This window comes from Emydura macquarii, unplaced genomic scaffold, assembly GCF_026122565.2.
Source record: "Emydura macquarii macquarii isolate MOO-44397 ecotype Brisbane River unplaced genomic scaffold, CSIRO-AGI_Emac_v2 contig_820, whole genome shotgun sequence".
NCBI classification, from domain to species: Eukaryota; Metazoa; Chordata; order Testudines; family Chelidae; genus Emydura; species Emydura macquarii.
Window position 1 is genome coordinate 1682791 of NW_027130957.1, and position 16789 is coordinate 1699579.

A 16789-nucleotide genomic window follows, 5' to 3' on the forward strand; every position below is an offset into this window, starting at 1 on the left:
TAGCCTGTTGTAAAACCAGGCAAATATCTAGATGAGTTGATGTGCCCCCTGGAAGACCTCTGCATATCCCCCTCAGGGGTACATGTACCCCTGGTTGAGAAGCACTGAGCTAGACCATCTCTGACAGGTGTTCGTCTAACCCACTGATATTCAGACCGAGACCCACCAGCCACAAGTGGCTTTTTAATGTGTCTCCTCTGACGGCTTTTTGCAGCACACGATATTACAACACGGTGTGATTTAATTATTAACCAGCCTCAGTTATTGACTAATCAGGATGCTTTTACTATGTTATCACCCAATTGTAGTTGATAAAATAATAATACTTGGTCAGTCATTTTGTTGTGAGAATAAAATACCTATAAATAGTAAATGAAACAATGAATTCACACAACTGTGACTCTTTTGGGTCGCTAATTTGATTCCTACACCACTGAGGTCTGAATATCACTGATCTAATCTGTTCTTAAAAACCGCCAGTTTCAGAGATTCCACAACCTCCGTAGGTCATTTATTCCAGTGCTTAACTATCCTGAAGTTTTTCCTAATGTCCAACCTAAATCTCTCTTGCTGTAATTTAAGCCCATTGCTTCTTGCCCTGGCCTCAGTGGATAAGGAGAAAAAAAGATCACCCTCCTCTTTATAACAATCATTTACATACATGGAGGCTGTTATCATGTCCCCTCTCCGTCTTCTCTTTTCCAGGCTAAACAAACCCAATTCTTTCAATATTTCCATGTAGGTCGTGTTTTCTAGACCTTTAATCATTTTTGTTGCTCTCCTCTGGACTTTCTCCAATTTGTGCATATCTTTCCCAACATGTGGAGACCAGAACTAGACACACTACTCCAGCTGAGGCCTTATCAGTGCTGAGTAGAGTGGAAGAATTACTTCTCGTGTGTTGCTTGCAACACTCCTCACTGATATATCCCGGAATGATGTTTGCTTTTTTTGCAACAGTGTTACATTGTAGACTCATATTTAGTTTGTGATCCACTATAATCCCCAGATCCTCCCTTCTGCATTACTCCTTCCTAGACAGTCACTTCCCATTCTGTATTTGTGCAATTGATTATTCCGTCCCAAGTGTAGTGCCTTGCATTTGTCCTTAGTGAATTTCATCCTATTTGTTTCAGACCATTTCTCTAATTTGTCAAAATCATTTTGATTTCTAATCCTGTCCTCCAAAGCACTTGCAACCCTCCCAGCTTGGTATTGTCCGCAAACGTTCTGAGTGCACTCTCTATGCCGTTATCCAATCATTTATAAAGATATTCAATAGAACAGGACCCAGGACAGATCTCTGTAGGACTCCACTCAATATGCCTTTCCAGCTTGACTGTGAACTATTGATAACTACTCTCTCAGTATGGTTTTTCCAACCAGTTGGGCACCCACCTTGTAGGTTTGTCTAGACTATATTTCCCTAGTTGGCTTATAAGGTCATGTGAGACTATCAACAGCCTTGTTAAAGCTGAGCTATATCACACCTACTGCTTTCCCCCATCTGTCTGATGAAAGGGGAAAGAATGATCAGTCCATGATTTTAGCTCAACTGCTCTTCCATCTCAGTCCATCAAAGCACCTGTCAGAGAAGTTAACACTGCACATCCCGGATTTGGCAGACTCCGTGTCCTTGTTTGCAGATCCCATTGCATCACTGCGTGTCAAGGGGGTGTTGTTAATATCCACAGCTATTTCCTGGACATACCTTACTGTTGCCACCATCATAGTATCTGAGCCTCTTCCATGTAAAATCAATAGCAACAGTGAACTCTGGAATTTCTCCCTCTTTGGGGTCTAAACTCTGCTTGGGTTAGGGCTTGGGTTTTTTTTGGGGGGTGGGATGGGAGGAGTTGGTAGGTGATAGGGAACGAAAGGGGTGTCTGATTTGTAAGAGTCATTTGTGATGGAATGACTTCCTGAAAGAGGAGGGCTTCACAACACCTCCTAAATATATGTCCCTAACTATGATCAGGCTCCGGAGTCACCTGATCTCCTTTGGAAGGCTGGACCCTACCCGGATCCCCTCTCACTAACAACAAATCTTACTCTATTGTTTACTCTGCACTACAGTCAGCTACAATAAAGGACTCCCGTCTAATGCAGAACTGCCCCCTCCACACCAGCTCAGTGCAGTTAACCAGGTAACAAGGTCTTGAATACTCCGTGCAGATCTGGTCACCCCATCTCCAAAAAGATATATTGGAATTGGAAAAGATACAGAAAAGGGCAACAAAAATGATTAGGAGTATGGACCAGCTTCCCTATGAGCAGAGATTAATAAGATGGGGACTTCTCAGTTTGGAAATGAGACAACTAAGGGGGGATATGATAGAGGTCTATAAAATCATGACTGTTATGGAAAAAGTAAATAAGGAAGTGTTATTTACTCCTTCCCATAACGCAAGAACTAGGGGTCACCAAATGAAATTAATAGGCAGCAAGTTTAAAGAAAACAAAAGGAAATATTTCTTCACACAATGCACAGTCAACCTGTGGAACTCTTTGCCAGAGGATGTTGTGAAGGCCAAAACTATAACAGGGTTCAAAAAAGAACTAGATACGTTCACGCAGGATAGGTCCATCAGTGGCTATTAGCCAGGATGGGCAGGGATGCAAAACCATCCTCTGAAGTATCCTTAGTCTCTGTCTGCCAGAAGCTGGGAATGGGCGACGGGATGGATCACTTGATGATTACCTGTTTTGTTCATTCCCTCTGAAGCACCTGGCATTGGCCACTGTTGAAAGACAGGACACTGGGCTAGATGGACCAATGGTCTGACCCAGTCTGGCCGTTCTTATGTTTTTAAGGTCCCAGACCCGCTACGGTTACTCATGACATCCCCTTCTCCCTAGAGTCAGCCATGCAATAGATTACATTCCCTCTCCGGGTGCTGCTCTCAGCCGCCACTGCTGAGTGCCAGGCTGCACAATTCCTACCACACTGAGCACCCACAACTCCAACTGAAGGTGATGGGAGCTAAGGGAGCATCAGGCCTGAAGCGTCTCATGCTGGGCGTCCAAAATCAGAGGCTACTTCAGAGAACTTTGGTTCAAATCTTCCTGTCACAAAAAAGAAACACATCGCTTAATGGACAAAAGGCCAATGAAATTCTGTCTCTAACACAAAGCTGCCATGGGGCGGCTGGTGAGAAAAGCAGGTTTGAGTTGGGCAATCCCAAAGACACCCCAGACCCAAGGATTCTGGCATCAGTTTGCTCAGATTTGGCGTGACCGTTCAGGATTCCCCTTTGCAGCTGTGTAGAGCCAGATCTGATGGGCCAGCTTATGCCCCGGCTCGCAGACTCATTGCTCACACTTCCAGCTCAAACCCTTGCTGATCTAAAGGAAACAAATTTCACCTGTTTGCTGCTGCTGTCTCCTGCCCAGGAGCATGGGGGGGGAGGGGGGGCTAGTGCCAGGATCTTGGGGCCATTGCATTTTAAAACATAAGGTTATCTAAAAACAAAAACACCAAAGAAGAAAGGGGAGGTAGCCTGGGCTAGTGGTTAGGGCACTAGGACTGGGCGGGCAGCTGGGAGAGATGGATTCTGTTCCTGGCACCAATATGAATTTGGCCAAATCACCGCTCTGTGCCTCAGTTTCCCCATCTATTCAACATGGATAATGATACTTGCCCACCTCAGGTGGCGTTGTGAGAATATGTTCGTATCTGCTGGGAAAGTGTTTTGCAGCCCCAGTGAAGCCTGATAGTGAAGGACAAGTAAAATATTCAAGCCAGTCTCTATCTGAAGTATTGGGAAAGACCTGAATAATTTCTGTGGACATTATTTGGTTCTGTGGGAGCGGCGCCCCCTGGAGTCCAAGCCTCCTAATTGCATTGGGAGATCCAAGGTTCTCTTCCCCAGAGCCTCACTGGGTTGTTGGCGCTACAGCCCCCTCCGAGGCAGGATCTCCACGCAGGGAAGAGGTGTGAGCTGAGCACAGGACTGGGTGCCAGGAACGCTAATCCCGGCGCTGACAACCATGTCCTCTTTGACTCCGGGACAATCACTCACTCGCTCTGTGCCTCCGTTTCCCCATCCATAAAACAGAGATAATACTTGCCTATTTCCCAGGCCGACAGGCCTCATCCAGGGTAGGCCTGGCTGTGCTAGGCTCTGCACATACACACAGTCAATGACAGTCCCTAGATACTGTCTGCAAAATCCTCAACACCGTTCTCCAGCCCCTCCTCACCCACATTACTTTAGTTTCTCCCATGCAAATACACCCCTCCCCCATTCGGTCTTGTCACGTCCTCTCCCACAAGCACACACACCGTCCCAGTGAGTTCCCTGTCCCACCCCCACCCACCCACACACTCACTCTGCTCTTTGCCCTGGCGGTCTCCAACCTCTTAGTTACACAGGGCTGGAAGGGGGAGCTTTTCCCCTTAGCAGCTCCACAGCTCAAGGCTCTGCAGGCCAACCTGGGGGGTCCCACAGAGGAAGGTAGAGCTGCAAACTTTTTCTGTTCTTTTTCCCTTTGGAAAATATTGCTGCTCTGGTGAGAGGAGGGGAGTGGGGGGGGGGGGTCAACCTGGGAGATGCACCAATGGCTTAACACAAGAATGAACCTGGCACCTGACCCTGAAAGCCTCTCCTAGGCGAAGCGACCCTCCCCACCTGAGCAGGCCCCACTGACGTCAGCTCAGCTCCCCAGAGGTTTTGCAGGATCAAGATGTTGCAGCCAGCTCCAGTCACTGGATCCAGGCTGGGAGAGCCACCTGGCTCCTCTCGGAAATCATCTACCGGCCCCGTGAGCCTATTGCAGGTCCGGCACTTTCCCAGCAGTATCTTCCCTCCATCCCTGTGGTTGAGAGCGTGGGCACCCTGCAGGGAAGAGGGCAGGCTGTTTGTAGCATGCACGCACTCAGCGTATTTCATGTCTGAGATCCAACCGCAGGGGGGAGGAGGGGAGGTTCGTTTGTTGTCAGGTGTGGAACCAGGGAGAGGCTCAAGTCGCTGTGAATACCCTCCTGTGGTGGGGGTTCCTCACGTGGGGAAAGGGGGATCAGTTCCCCAGAACAGAAGGATGGTCTGGCAGGTAAAGCCCCAGGTTGGGATTCCGGTTCCCAGCTCTGCCACAGACACGCCTGTGTAACGAAGGGCGACTTGCATGACCTTGTCACCTCATCGCTCGGTTCCCACCTGTCAACGCCCTTTGTCTGCTTCAACTGCGAGCTCTTCGGAGCAGGATTGTCTCTTCCTCCAGGTTGTCGCACAAAGAAGTCCTGATCTCAGGCGAGGCCTCTAGGCTCAGCTAATACAAACAATGGTAAAGGGGGCTGGTTCCAGAGACGCGTTAGAACTGCAGCTCTTAGTCGCCTAGGGCCAGATCTTTACGCACCTTTAACAGTCGAGCTCCCTAGGAACTAGCCCCGGGACAGAAAACCCTGACATCCCACCATTACGGGGCATGGCACCCTGGGAGCCTCATCTCAGGGAAAGGAGCCTACTCGGGACATGCCCAGAGACGATTTGCTTTCAGCCACTTTAGCTGGCAAAGTCCTTGCCTTGTTAGAGGCAGACACCTGCACTTCTCGCCGCGCTGACTACAGCAGGGAGCCGTGCCCCACCCACTTCTCTGCGGGCTGGGAGCCCAGGCTGAGAACTGGCCAAGAGCAATTGTTCTGAGCGCAGGTTTTGCATCTCTAGGCGCTTTTTCTGCTTTGGTACAGACAAAGGGAGGCTCAGCCATAGCCAGAAGGGGCTGGGCGTCTGGCTGATCGTGCGGTATCTGCAGGGGTTTTGTCCAAACCTTCCTAGTTAGAAAGAAGGCTTTGGCCATATTCGTAAAGTTTCTCTTCAGAGTAGCAGCCTGGCCTAGTGACTAAAACACTGGAGAGGGACTCAGGTGAGTTCTGCTCCCAGCTCTGCTACTGGGTGACCGTGGGCATCTTTCTGGGCTTCATTTTCTCCGTCAGTAAAATGGGGCTAATGACGGTGACCTCCTCTGACGAGAAGGGCTCGATTCTCTGGTTCAAAATTGTCCTGCTGAGCCAAGGCTGCGTCTGAATGAAACGCCATCGCAGGGATGGTTATTTATGCAACACCCTCACCACAGAGGCTCTAGAATAAGTCGGGACACATTATGCCTGTGTCTTGTGTCATGGCTCTCTGTGCTAGGAAGGCTCGTGGCATAACCATGCCAGTGACTCGCCCATGGTCACACAAGAAGTCTGTGTCTGAGCTGGGAACTAGGTGGGGCCCCGTCTGGTGCCCAGTCCATTAGACCACGCTTCCTTCCATCATCACGGCTCCTACGATCCTCCCCGCCCTTTCTCAGAGCCCGGGGAGCCTTCTGATAGTTTCTCCTTCACACCCCATGTTCTTTCAATCCTGGGCTTCTGACAGCTCCTCTCTCGGAAGCCATCCCCCAACAGGAAGGACCCAGCTGTCATGGGCTGGACAAGGAATTCAGCTCCTTCCCTCTCCCCACTGACAAATGCTAACCCTGAGCTGGAGGGCCTGCTCCCTCAACTTGAAAGGGGAATTCATTCTAGATGCTCATCCAGTTCTGGACATGCATCTCCCACCCCAACGCATCACCAATGAACTCTCACCGTGACCTGGCGGCTCCATCCTCTCTTGGGCCTGGCGTGGAAGATGCTCTCTCTCTGCACCTTCCTTCAATCCGGGGCTTCCATGCACAGCAAATCCTGTCCTGCAGCGACTGTCTGTCCCTCTTCCCCAGGGAGGGAGGCCGGATTATCAGCATCTGTCACTCTGCTTCCGGATCTCCCATGCTGACTCAGATTAATGCTGCTGCTGCTGTGAATGTGATCCCAGTCTACTGCAGGGATTGGTTTCATGAGATAATCTCCAGCTGTCTGAACTGATCGGGAAAGCAGCTGGGGGCGGGGCGGAGAAAGAGAGTTTCATCTTTGGTGGCACGATTAGAAAGTTTCCATGCACTGGGGCCTGCATGGACATTCCCCATCCCAGCCACTCACCGTGAGGTCCAGACTCCATGCCAGCCCCGTTCCCAAGTCCCAGCCTGGGGCTCTAGCCACACCACCAGTCCATCCTGCATCTCACACCTGCCCTTAAATAGGCTCCTTTCCCACAATGCAGCTGGATCCCAGCCAGGTGAGGGCACCCCCTGTTGGTAAGTGTAAGATGTTTCCATCCTAACCTTCAAGTGATGCCCCCAACCGTTCTCTCGTGCCCTGTGTGAGTTTTTGCTTCCCCCCTGCGTGGAGCCTTGGCCTCTCTTCAGCGGGCGCTGGAGGAGATTCCAGAATGATACAGACAGTATGAAATGCTTTCTGCCCCAGCAGATGCCTGTCCCGCTCAGTGTCTCTCTTGCAGGCACTTGGTCAAGCAACGTGCGCTGATCTCTTGTGACAGCTGCCTGCCGGGGCTGGCTGTGGTTGGGATCGTCATCAGGGCGGTGTGTGTGTGTGTGCGGTGGAGGGGCGGGGAGGGATAATATTTAAAAGCTCCACAACACAGCTGCCCAGCAGTTCTGCTGCCTGGCACGAAGGGACGGGGGGGTCCAGCACAGGTAAGCGATCGACGAGTTAAATCCATCCCCATTGCACTGAAAGGAAACTGCTTCTACTGGGGGAAGCGGCAGGCTGGGTTCCGGGAACTGGTGCGGAGTGAAGGGGCATTTAGATGGGGATTCCTATCACAAAGTGCGGGCGGGGGGGGGGACACACATGCTCCCCTCACCCCCAGCCTGGGTAAAAGCCATTAGCTGGAGCCTGGGGTGTCAGTGCCAGAGCTGGTGACTGGGAAGGAGCATCTAAGGGGAAACGCTAATTGCACGGTTTTAATCCTGGCCTAACGATGGCGCGCCCAGTCCTGGGGCTGGGGGTGCATTCTGAAAACACTGGTTTGGAGCGGGTGGGGGGGATTGAGTGGGGCAGATTGTTTCCCAGTGATTTTTGCAGGCCAAAGAACATGTCTTTACAGCTGTTCATCTGGGTGGAGCCTGTTCTCTGCTACCCCTGGTTCCTGAATACCCTCCCCGGTTTTCAGTTCTCTTCTTCTTCCTATAGCCGGAGGCAGTCAAGGCAATTCGGTGAAGCTGCCAGAGCGCAAGCAGAGGGAGGCACCTGACATCCCCCCCTCATCCTCCTGGGAGCGATGATCATCCGCCTCAGGCACTTAACCCCTGGGTACTTCCGCCTGCTGCAGGTAACCCCTGACCCCACCAGAGCTATTGGTTCGCGGGGATGCTCCAGCCAGTCCATGCTCCTCTATTGATGCATCTCTTCCCCTCATTCCGCACTGATTCACTTATCTTCCTGGGATCCAGGTCCAGGTCTGCATCCTCTCATGTGCAGTGAGCAGAGCAATCTCGGGGCCGGGGGCGCTTTGGGAATCGTCGCTCTGATGAGCTCGATCTCTTTGCTTCTCTCCTCCTGGCTGTCTTGGTGTGTTAGAAAAGAAGCTGCGAGTTACTGCCCATCGAGTGCACCAGTCCTCCCTGTCCTGTCTGGCCGCTCCGTAGCCCCTGCCTGTCCCTCAGTGCTTGGAGGAGTCCCTGGAACCGCTTCTGGAGGGGGAAAGGAGGCACCAATTGCCACAGAGCAGTTAGGAGAGAGGAAATGGTAATCAAAGATGTTGGAGCAACTCCCCACTCCTGAACAGAGCCTAGGGCGCGTTAATGTCCACATGGAATAGCTGCAATGAGGAATTGAGCTGCTGTGAGTGGGCATGGGGGGTCCCGGGAGTTTTGCCTCTCCTGTTTAGGCTGCTCAGCCATCCCCAGCTCAGCGCTAGGAACCACGGTACTTACATGGATGGGGATGCACAGCTGTGCGGGGGCAGCTTTGCTTCAATCATCCAGAGCCAGTGGAAATCGCTGCCCAGCGCTGACAGATCTGAATTCTAGATGCTAATATCCCGTCCCCTCTCTGCCCCGGGGGCTGCCCTTCCCCTGCCTTATCAGCGCCTCATGGGCCAGGCCTGGGAACATGCAGCCTGTCCGTGCTGGGTCCATGTGTGCCGGGCCGGCTCTGTGCTGCCTGAGGAGCGTTGCCCTACATAGCACACTTCGTGTAGGTCCACGTGAGCGGAGAGCGAATGTCCCTGCAGCACTGATCATACAGCATCACGCAGGAGAGGGAACTGCTGTCTGCTGTCCATAGCAGTGGCTGAGAAAAGGTCAATTTGCTAATTCCGCCTTCCATCCAGCCCATGCACACAGCCCTATGTAGACAGGCAGGCACAGTCACTGTCCTGTCCTAGTTAGCCACTGCTTCGCCAAGAGAAAAAGACTCTGAGAACAGCTCAAGAAATGTGGGCTAGTGGTTAGAGCAGGGGCCTGGGCGTCAGGATTTCTGGGCTCATTCCCAGTTCAGCCAGCAACTGGGAGTATGATGCAGTGACAATCACACTCACCCTCTCTATGGATGAAGCGAATATCTCAGAGTGGAGTGGCAACCGAACTCTCAGCTTCCTAGAACCAATGCGTCTAATGGTGACATAGTGGGACTAAGGGCGCTATCGGCCGGGCTGAGATCTAACTGCCCCTGCTGTCTGCGGGTACATTGTGTATAATGGCAAGCCCTGCCGTGGGAGGTTATGAGCATGCAGTGGGGAGGAGAGCGGGCAATCACCCACCACGGGTCTGCAGGTTGCAGATTGCTAGCTACAGGCCCAGGCTAGGAGCTCTTAAAGGCTCACTTCCCCTGGGACAGCGAGGGATGGCACAGCACCTATTAGGCTAGTGCCCAGGGGCTCCCCAACTCACAACAATTCTTTAAGAACCAACCAAGTTCGGGCGCCAACAGGCTAGACCAGGGGTTCACAACCTTTTTGGCTTGAGGGCCACAGATATAATTTTTACTACCCTGAAGAGCCACCAGTCTCTGCCAGCAGTCCCCCTTCCCCTCCCCCCGCTGTGCCCAGATGGAAGGAGTTCAGTGAGGAGGCTCTCCCGTCCCCCGGGCTGCAGCAGTGAAACCGCCTGCGTCCTGTAGCCCCGTGCTCTCCACCTGGGTCCCTAGGCAGTGGCTCCCTTCTGCAGCCAGGGGCACGGGAGATCAATGCACCCCTCCCTCTGGCTCCAGCAGGGACCCCAGCACCTAGGGAGCCAGGCAGAGTGCTTTGCTCTCTGCAGGAGCCAGAGGAGGGGAGTACCGCTCTCTCCTCCCTCTGGCTCCCATGTGGGACAGACACCAATAAGTGGTGTAAGTAACCCAGCGTCTACACGGACACTGCGCCGCCCTAACTGCACCGACATCAGCCCCATGCCTCTTGTGGAGGTGGAGTTATCATCCATGTGGTGGGTGACTTGCATCGGTGGGAGCGACATTTTAGTGCAGACACTAACAGAGCAGGCGGACGTACGCTGCCTCACATTTACCTCACGCTGTAGTGCAGAGCAGGCCTCAGCGTTACGCCGGCCCCTGCAGGGGCAGCTGGGATGCTGTGCTCACAGGAGCTGGATGGAAGGGTATTTGCCTAACTGCAGTGCTGACTCCTGTGATAATTCAGCCGGTAAAGTGCAAGGTAACGCCTTCCCCCCAGGGCATTGTGATGGTTCATCAGCACTGCCCGCAGAGTAGCCGGTTAGTGTTCCTGTCATCCCAGATCTGAAAGGGACAGACCCACGCCTGTGAAAACGGTTGTAGGCTTTGTCTGTCTGTTCGCCGCACCCTTCGCACGTAGGACGCTGCACCACAGAAAGTGTCTGTTTCGGAAAAGCCGTCTGTCAAAACATGCAGGCTGCGTTTCAGACCCAGCCTCTGTTCTCAGGGCCAGGGGGGCCTGGATTCCCCATTCCAAACTAGAACACAGCCAAGCCTTTGCCTGGGGAAACAGCCCCACCCCATAGCGCAAGAGAAACCATGATCTGCTGCTAACTCAGGGCACAGTCACTAGGGAGGGCTGAAAAAACTCGTTCCCCAGAAGGGCAGTGATGCCTAGATATGTTCAGCAACGGGGTTCATGCTGCTAGAACACAGAGAGCTGAAGAATTTGCAGCCTCTTGGTCAGAAGTGACAGCACCTGCTGCTCACATACCAAATCCAGTCATTCAAGGAGCCCTGCATGGAGAACAATTTCTAAGGTTTCCTGGGGTGGCTTTGAATGGACATAACTGGAAGTTAGCCAGGAATGATCAGCTGGCGTTTCCTGCTGTCTGCCTACCTGCTCTGGGGCAGGCCCCTAGCTAAGGGAGTGCGTGCACTGCAGATATAACTTGAGCCATTTCTAATTGGGGCCGATCACTGGATGTAGATTCCTGCCATCCACATGGAATATGGGGTTTCTTCAAGTTCACAATCCACAGGGGTCGAGGGGATACACACTTCCCCTGTACTTCAAGCACTGAGACAATCAAGTTCCCCTCCCCTCAGGCTGTGTACCCCCGGCTTGCTGGGACTGTCTGCCTTGGATGTTCTAAAAAAAGCTGCCTTTTCTCCTCTCATAGATGCAGCTGGCTGGGGGGCTGGAGTCTGAACCTAAAGACCGCCTGGTGAATCACTTGGCTCTATTCCTGGCCATGATGGGACTAGGTCTGTCATACTACAGCGTCCGCCAAATGACTGACCCGGTTAAAGCCCCACCAGAAGAGTGAGGCTCAGTGACATGGTGATACAGAGCTAAGGCGATCCCAGCAGGACAGTGATGGTTGTGGGGACCAGGTCTTGGACTCTGGCACATGGGGCATCCATTAGGTAACTGGCATCTGGCTCCAGCCTTGCGCTCTCATACTATAATCAGCTACATCCTCCTTTCCTGGTCTGTAGTGAAAGGTTAGTCACAGGCTCCCCTCACGCAGCTCTCCTGGACCCATGCAAAAAGGGTAGCTAGAAGCATCTCCTAACTTGCTTTGTGCTGGCTTGAAAGGGACTGCTCGGTACATGCTGTCTCTGGCCTAACTCGCTTTTCCCAGCCTCTCACTGTTGTTGCCATCCTGGGAGCCTGAGTAGTGTGAAGCAAACACACCTGCTTCACCCCTTCCAGGCGCTTCTCATAGAATTACCCCAGTTTGGGTTAATGGATTTTACTTGTAAAGTCCTATCCCAGTCACTGACCACCCCAGCACTGTCCATTCCACTACGTGCAATGATCCAGCCTTTCATTTAGCAGCTTCATCTCCCTGCAGCTCCACCAGAGTTCATGACCGGGTGTGGGGGGCGGGGAGGAGAACCTACTTCCATACAGTGGGCCAGTTTCTAAATGTGAGCGGGCTGGCTTCCACTTTACACTGACGCGAGATCAGACTGAGGTCATGTGAGACAGAAGGCAAGACTCTTTCCCACAAGCTGGATAGATACATAAAAAGTAGGATCAGCAGGCACTGAGGATGAATGGGTAGAAGGTACCCTCCCAGGCCAGGGGTAGAGTCCACCTTGCCATCTTTCTAGTTACCCTGGTTTATGAGATTCCCAATGAGAGGTTCCCAGATAGTGATTTCCACCTCACTGGATGCACTTGTGTATCCCTCTGTAAACTAACACGATGGTGTATGACAGGCGGAATGCACTGCATTGACAGCAAGAGAGAATGTTACACATGCTTGGCTGAGTCCTTTTACCATCATCTCCTCCCCTGCCCAGCTCAGCCCGGAGGGGTGCAGCATAGGATAGCAAAGCAAGCTGGAACGAGGTCATTGGCGATTGCTGTTATATAACTGAGCGCACAATGAGACAGCTGGGACCTAAATCATGCTTTTAAACTTCAGATTAGAAAGGGGATTTTCAAGAAGTCCAGACTGGCCTATGTTAACAATTTAATTGCAGCAATTGTGTGAGGACACTTGAATGGAGAGATTAGTACATGTCCCTTCCCCCTACCAGGGACAAGTACACTTCACCTTCTCACACAGCAGCAGGATAATCTTCACATCTATCATCTCTCTACAAAATTCTACAGCTGCAGCCTCCTGCTAGGTTTAAGCTGCTAACCAGGAAGGCTAGATGTTAACACAAGACATTTCTAGATTTTAATCATCTAACACCCCCTCCCTTATCTCTCAGGAGAGGGTGGGTGGAATCGAGGAAATCATTTGGTCTGTGTCAAATAAATCTCTTTATATTCAGTGACCTGCCTTATTGCATCCTTTTGTCACCCCAGCTCCATTTGGCCAGTAGAGTATACAGCACCAGGTGATAAAAATGTTACCAAGGCCTGGGGAGGAGGAGATGGGCTCCCCATCCCTCAAAAAAAGGATTGAAGATGTTTAATCTCCACGGCAGCGGCCAGCATTAGCTCAACTTGCTGTGCAGGGATTTACAGCAGACAGCGGCATTCTCCACACTGCACCCTGCAGACCCAGAGACTAATCTAACCCCGCTGTGTGTTTTCTAGAAAGCACATTGAGGGGCTCAGTAAAAACACAGCACAGATGCTCAAGCCTAGGACTCTACTACACCATGGCAGCATATTGGCATGTGCCAGGCCAGATCTCTAAGTAGCAGGTGAGGCAGCCGACATGTGTAGGGCAGAAAGGAAACGGTCTGAGATGTCAGAACACCTGCCAAAGAAAATATATTAAGAATAAATCTAGTGGGAATGTGGTAGTGACCAAGCTGGAGGGTGCTCAAATTTCTATTCTAGACGCCACACAAACGACAAGGGTCGGATACGTCAATCAACTACATTCAAATAGTCAGAATGAAAGATCAAGCTGGTGGGATTACTGCAGTCCAGGCAGCTAGATGGTGCAAGGGCTGGTTTTGCTAACAATTCAGCTCAGCTCATTTTCCAAACTGATTCCCTACGACTCAATCTGCAGCAAACTAGAAAGGAATGTTCTACGGCTCGTTCAGCAGCTGCCAGCTTGTTTATTAAAATAGTTTGATGGGTGATTACAGAGGTCACACGCTGAGCCAAGAGCTGCATCCACTGCTTAAAATACCAACACAAAGCGAAAAGACTGTAACAATCAGGTCACTATCACAGCAGAATATTGCTCGTCCTTTCCCGTGACCTCTGGCTGTACTGTATGTGCATGTTGCCAATGAGAACATAATACACAGTATCTTCCAAAGCAAGAGGGTCCAAGGGTGTCCACTGGTCAGCGCTCTACTCCTTGCTGAAGAATTAATGAGAACAGCTGAGTCCGTTTTTATGCCTTGCTGCAGGGGGAGTGTTTTTAAAGACACTTGTTGAACTCAGAGAAGAAGCTGCCACAAAGTGGGGCTTTAATCACGGGCACTTTCAAACTGATCAGAGGACAGCCTCTGGGCCTCCCTCCCTATTCAGCCAGATTCCTCCATCTCAAGCGGTTGAGTCTGTACTTCTATCTTCTTTGGAGGAATGTAGGATCCCATCCCAGCTGCTCTCTCTGCCTCCTCCTGGGTATATGGCTCCTCACTCAGCTGCTTCAGTCTACATGAGAAAGAAGAAACTCAAGAGAGGCACATGGGTTGTGATCTTTAACGTTCCTCCTGTAAGTTGAGCACTTTAAAAACCATCACACCCCCAAACCAGTTAAAACTGCGCTTGACATTGCCAGGTACATCCAGACTAAGTCTCAGGGGCAGCATGTGCCAATAAGAGCTGCAAAGGTTGACAGGATGACTCAAAGGATAGGTCATGAGAGGGGAACCCATTCACCTGTAGGTCACGAGTTCAGCTCAGATCCAAATTGGCTGCAACCAACTTACATAATAAGCTGCTTGGCTATCAGCGTGAAATGAGCTGTTCGCAGTCATGTTCCAAGCACAGCAGTGTCCACATCACAAAAACCATCCCTATCTAGGGACTCAGCTCAGCAGAGGGGCCAGGAACTGAACAGGCCACAAAGCCTGAACTCCACCTTTCAGAGTGGGATTGAAGCACAGCGGTGGTAAAAGCTATCACTGCTGCACTGTTCTGTGACTAAATGGACACTTTCAGCCACTGGCTGAACTAACTTTAGAAGAATGAAGGAGCAACAAAAACCAATGAGGTGAGGAGAAGAGGCAGGAAAATAGATTCTTCAAGTAACCTTTTGAAGGGAAAAGAGTGGGGGATTTCTCATTCATAAGAAACCCAAATAAGTCAGAAATCTTTTCATGCTAATGGGCTTCTAAGAAAAATATGCCCTTGTAACAGAATTTACATTACCTTCTTTTGTGAACTTTAGATTTGAAATGTTCCTTCATGCTATTCAAATCTACAAAGTATCGCCTGTTGGGAGAGAAGAAAGAAGTTCAGGCAGTTGAAAATAATCCTGCGCCCTTTTCATGCAAGAGTTAAGTTAAGAACAAAACAGGAGGCTCTGGAGAGTGAAATTGGTATCCTAAGCCTTCAAAGGTCATTACTGATTAAATATTATTTCTATCAGAAGGTGAGGAAAGGGGCCTGTGTAAAGTTAAGTATTCTGACAGTCCAGTTCCCTATGAAAGGTGTTGACATCACTAGTGTATGTAGCAGCCTCACACAAGAGGTCTAGGATCCAATGAGTTTTGATACAACTTTTAGCCCTAGAAAGTCCCTGCAGGTCAAGGTTGAGGCACAATGTGTCTAAGGAAAGCTTGCACTGCCCATGGGATACCTGTTGTGGAGGACAGAAAACATCAGCCCATGGGGCCCAACCCCTTCCATGGAAGGGAGAGAGGGAAGATAGGATCTTGAAGATGGAGAAGCAGCCTCATAGGCTATGAATGGCAGACAGCTGCTTCCCCACCTTTGAGAGCCAATATTTAGAGCCCGGCAAGGATACAAAATGTGTATCCACATCCAACACACAGTCTGCAAAAATGGTTTGCAGATATAAAGCCAATAGGCGTGGCTATAAAGCAGATATCTGGGGGCCTCACTGAGCGTGCTCTGCAAATCCACAGCTATTTCAGACTGGCCTGGGGTGATGCAGCTCAGCCCTGCGCTCGCCATGCGAGCAGAAGGGTGACTGTATTGCTCTCTAGTGGCTGCAGCCCATCCAGGGCCAAACCCCAGACACTGCTACAACTATTGTGTGGGTTGCAGCCGCAGGCGCTGGGTTCGGGGTCCCGCTGTACCAGGTGCTGCACCGACACGGGACACGAAGGCAGGCTCGGGAGCCTCCTCCCCATTAGCCCAGGGAGCTGGACCCGCTGATCGCAGGGCAGGGCCTGGGAACGCTCCCCACGCAGCCCGGCCATGGGCCGCCCCGGTGCCTGCTGTGCTGGGTGCAGGGCAGCTGGGCTCCCCAGGCCCACCCGGGGGGGGGGGTACGGAGCAGGCACAAGGTTGCGGCGCGGGAGCAAGGGGCCCTTTGGCCGCCCCCCGCCCCCAACAGGCCGCGACTGATGGCCGGGGTCTCCCCCACCCCCCCCCAACTCACGCACGCGCAGTGCAGGCAGTAGTGCTGCGCGCTGCCGGGCAGGTCGGGGTCCAGCTCCTGGCGCAGCAGCCGGGCCGCGTTGTCCGGCCGCAAGTCCCCGTGGATCTGGTCCAGGTCCCGGCGCCGCCGCTTCGCTTTCCACTGGCGGGCCAGGGAGCGGGCCTTGTGCGATCCCGTCTGACGGGAGCTCCGCGGCGCCATTGCCAGGTCGGGCGGGGACTCGGGGAAGTAGAAAGAGAAAGACTGTCTGTCCGTCCGTCACATGCCCAGCGTCCTACTTCCGCTTCCGGGTGGCGCCGTGACCTCATCAGAGAGCGACCGCCTCCGGCCAGGGGGAGCACCCTAGTGCGCATGCGGGAAATACACCGGCCGGGCGGGGGAGCTGATGGAGCGCAGGGCAGGCGGAGGCGGGGCGAATCCGGGCCACACCTCCCTGGGCGGGGCTCTGGCACCTTCACTCCCAGGGCGGGGCTGGGGCCGGGCAGCCAGGGCAGGTCAGGGCTCGCTGGCTGCTCTGCACCCTGCCCCTCCCGGTCTCACCACGCCCAAGGGCACCAGCTCTGGGGTG

General features: G+C 52.2%; 1 protein-coding gene across 1 annotated transcript; it reads right to left on the reverse strand.

The window, feature by feature from the left end:
• Positions 1 to 13736: 13736 nt before the first annotated feature.
• On the reverse strand, positions 13737 to 16486 carry ZNF593 (zinc finger protein 593). The gene is made up of 3 exons (XM_067543345.1): positions 16226 to 16486; positions 15024 to 15086; positions 13737 to 14303 (listed from the first exon to the last, which is right to left on the reverse strand). Exons 1-3 carry the CDS (start codon positions 16420 to 16422, stop codon positions 14174 to 14176), a joined length of 390 nt encoding a protein of 129 aa, XP_067399446.1. The 5' UTR covers positions 16423 to 16486; the 3' UTR covers positions 13737 to 14173.
• Between the last annotated feature and the right edge of the window lie 303 nt (positions 16487 to 16789).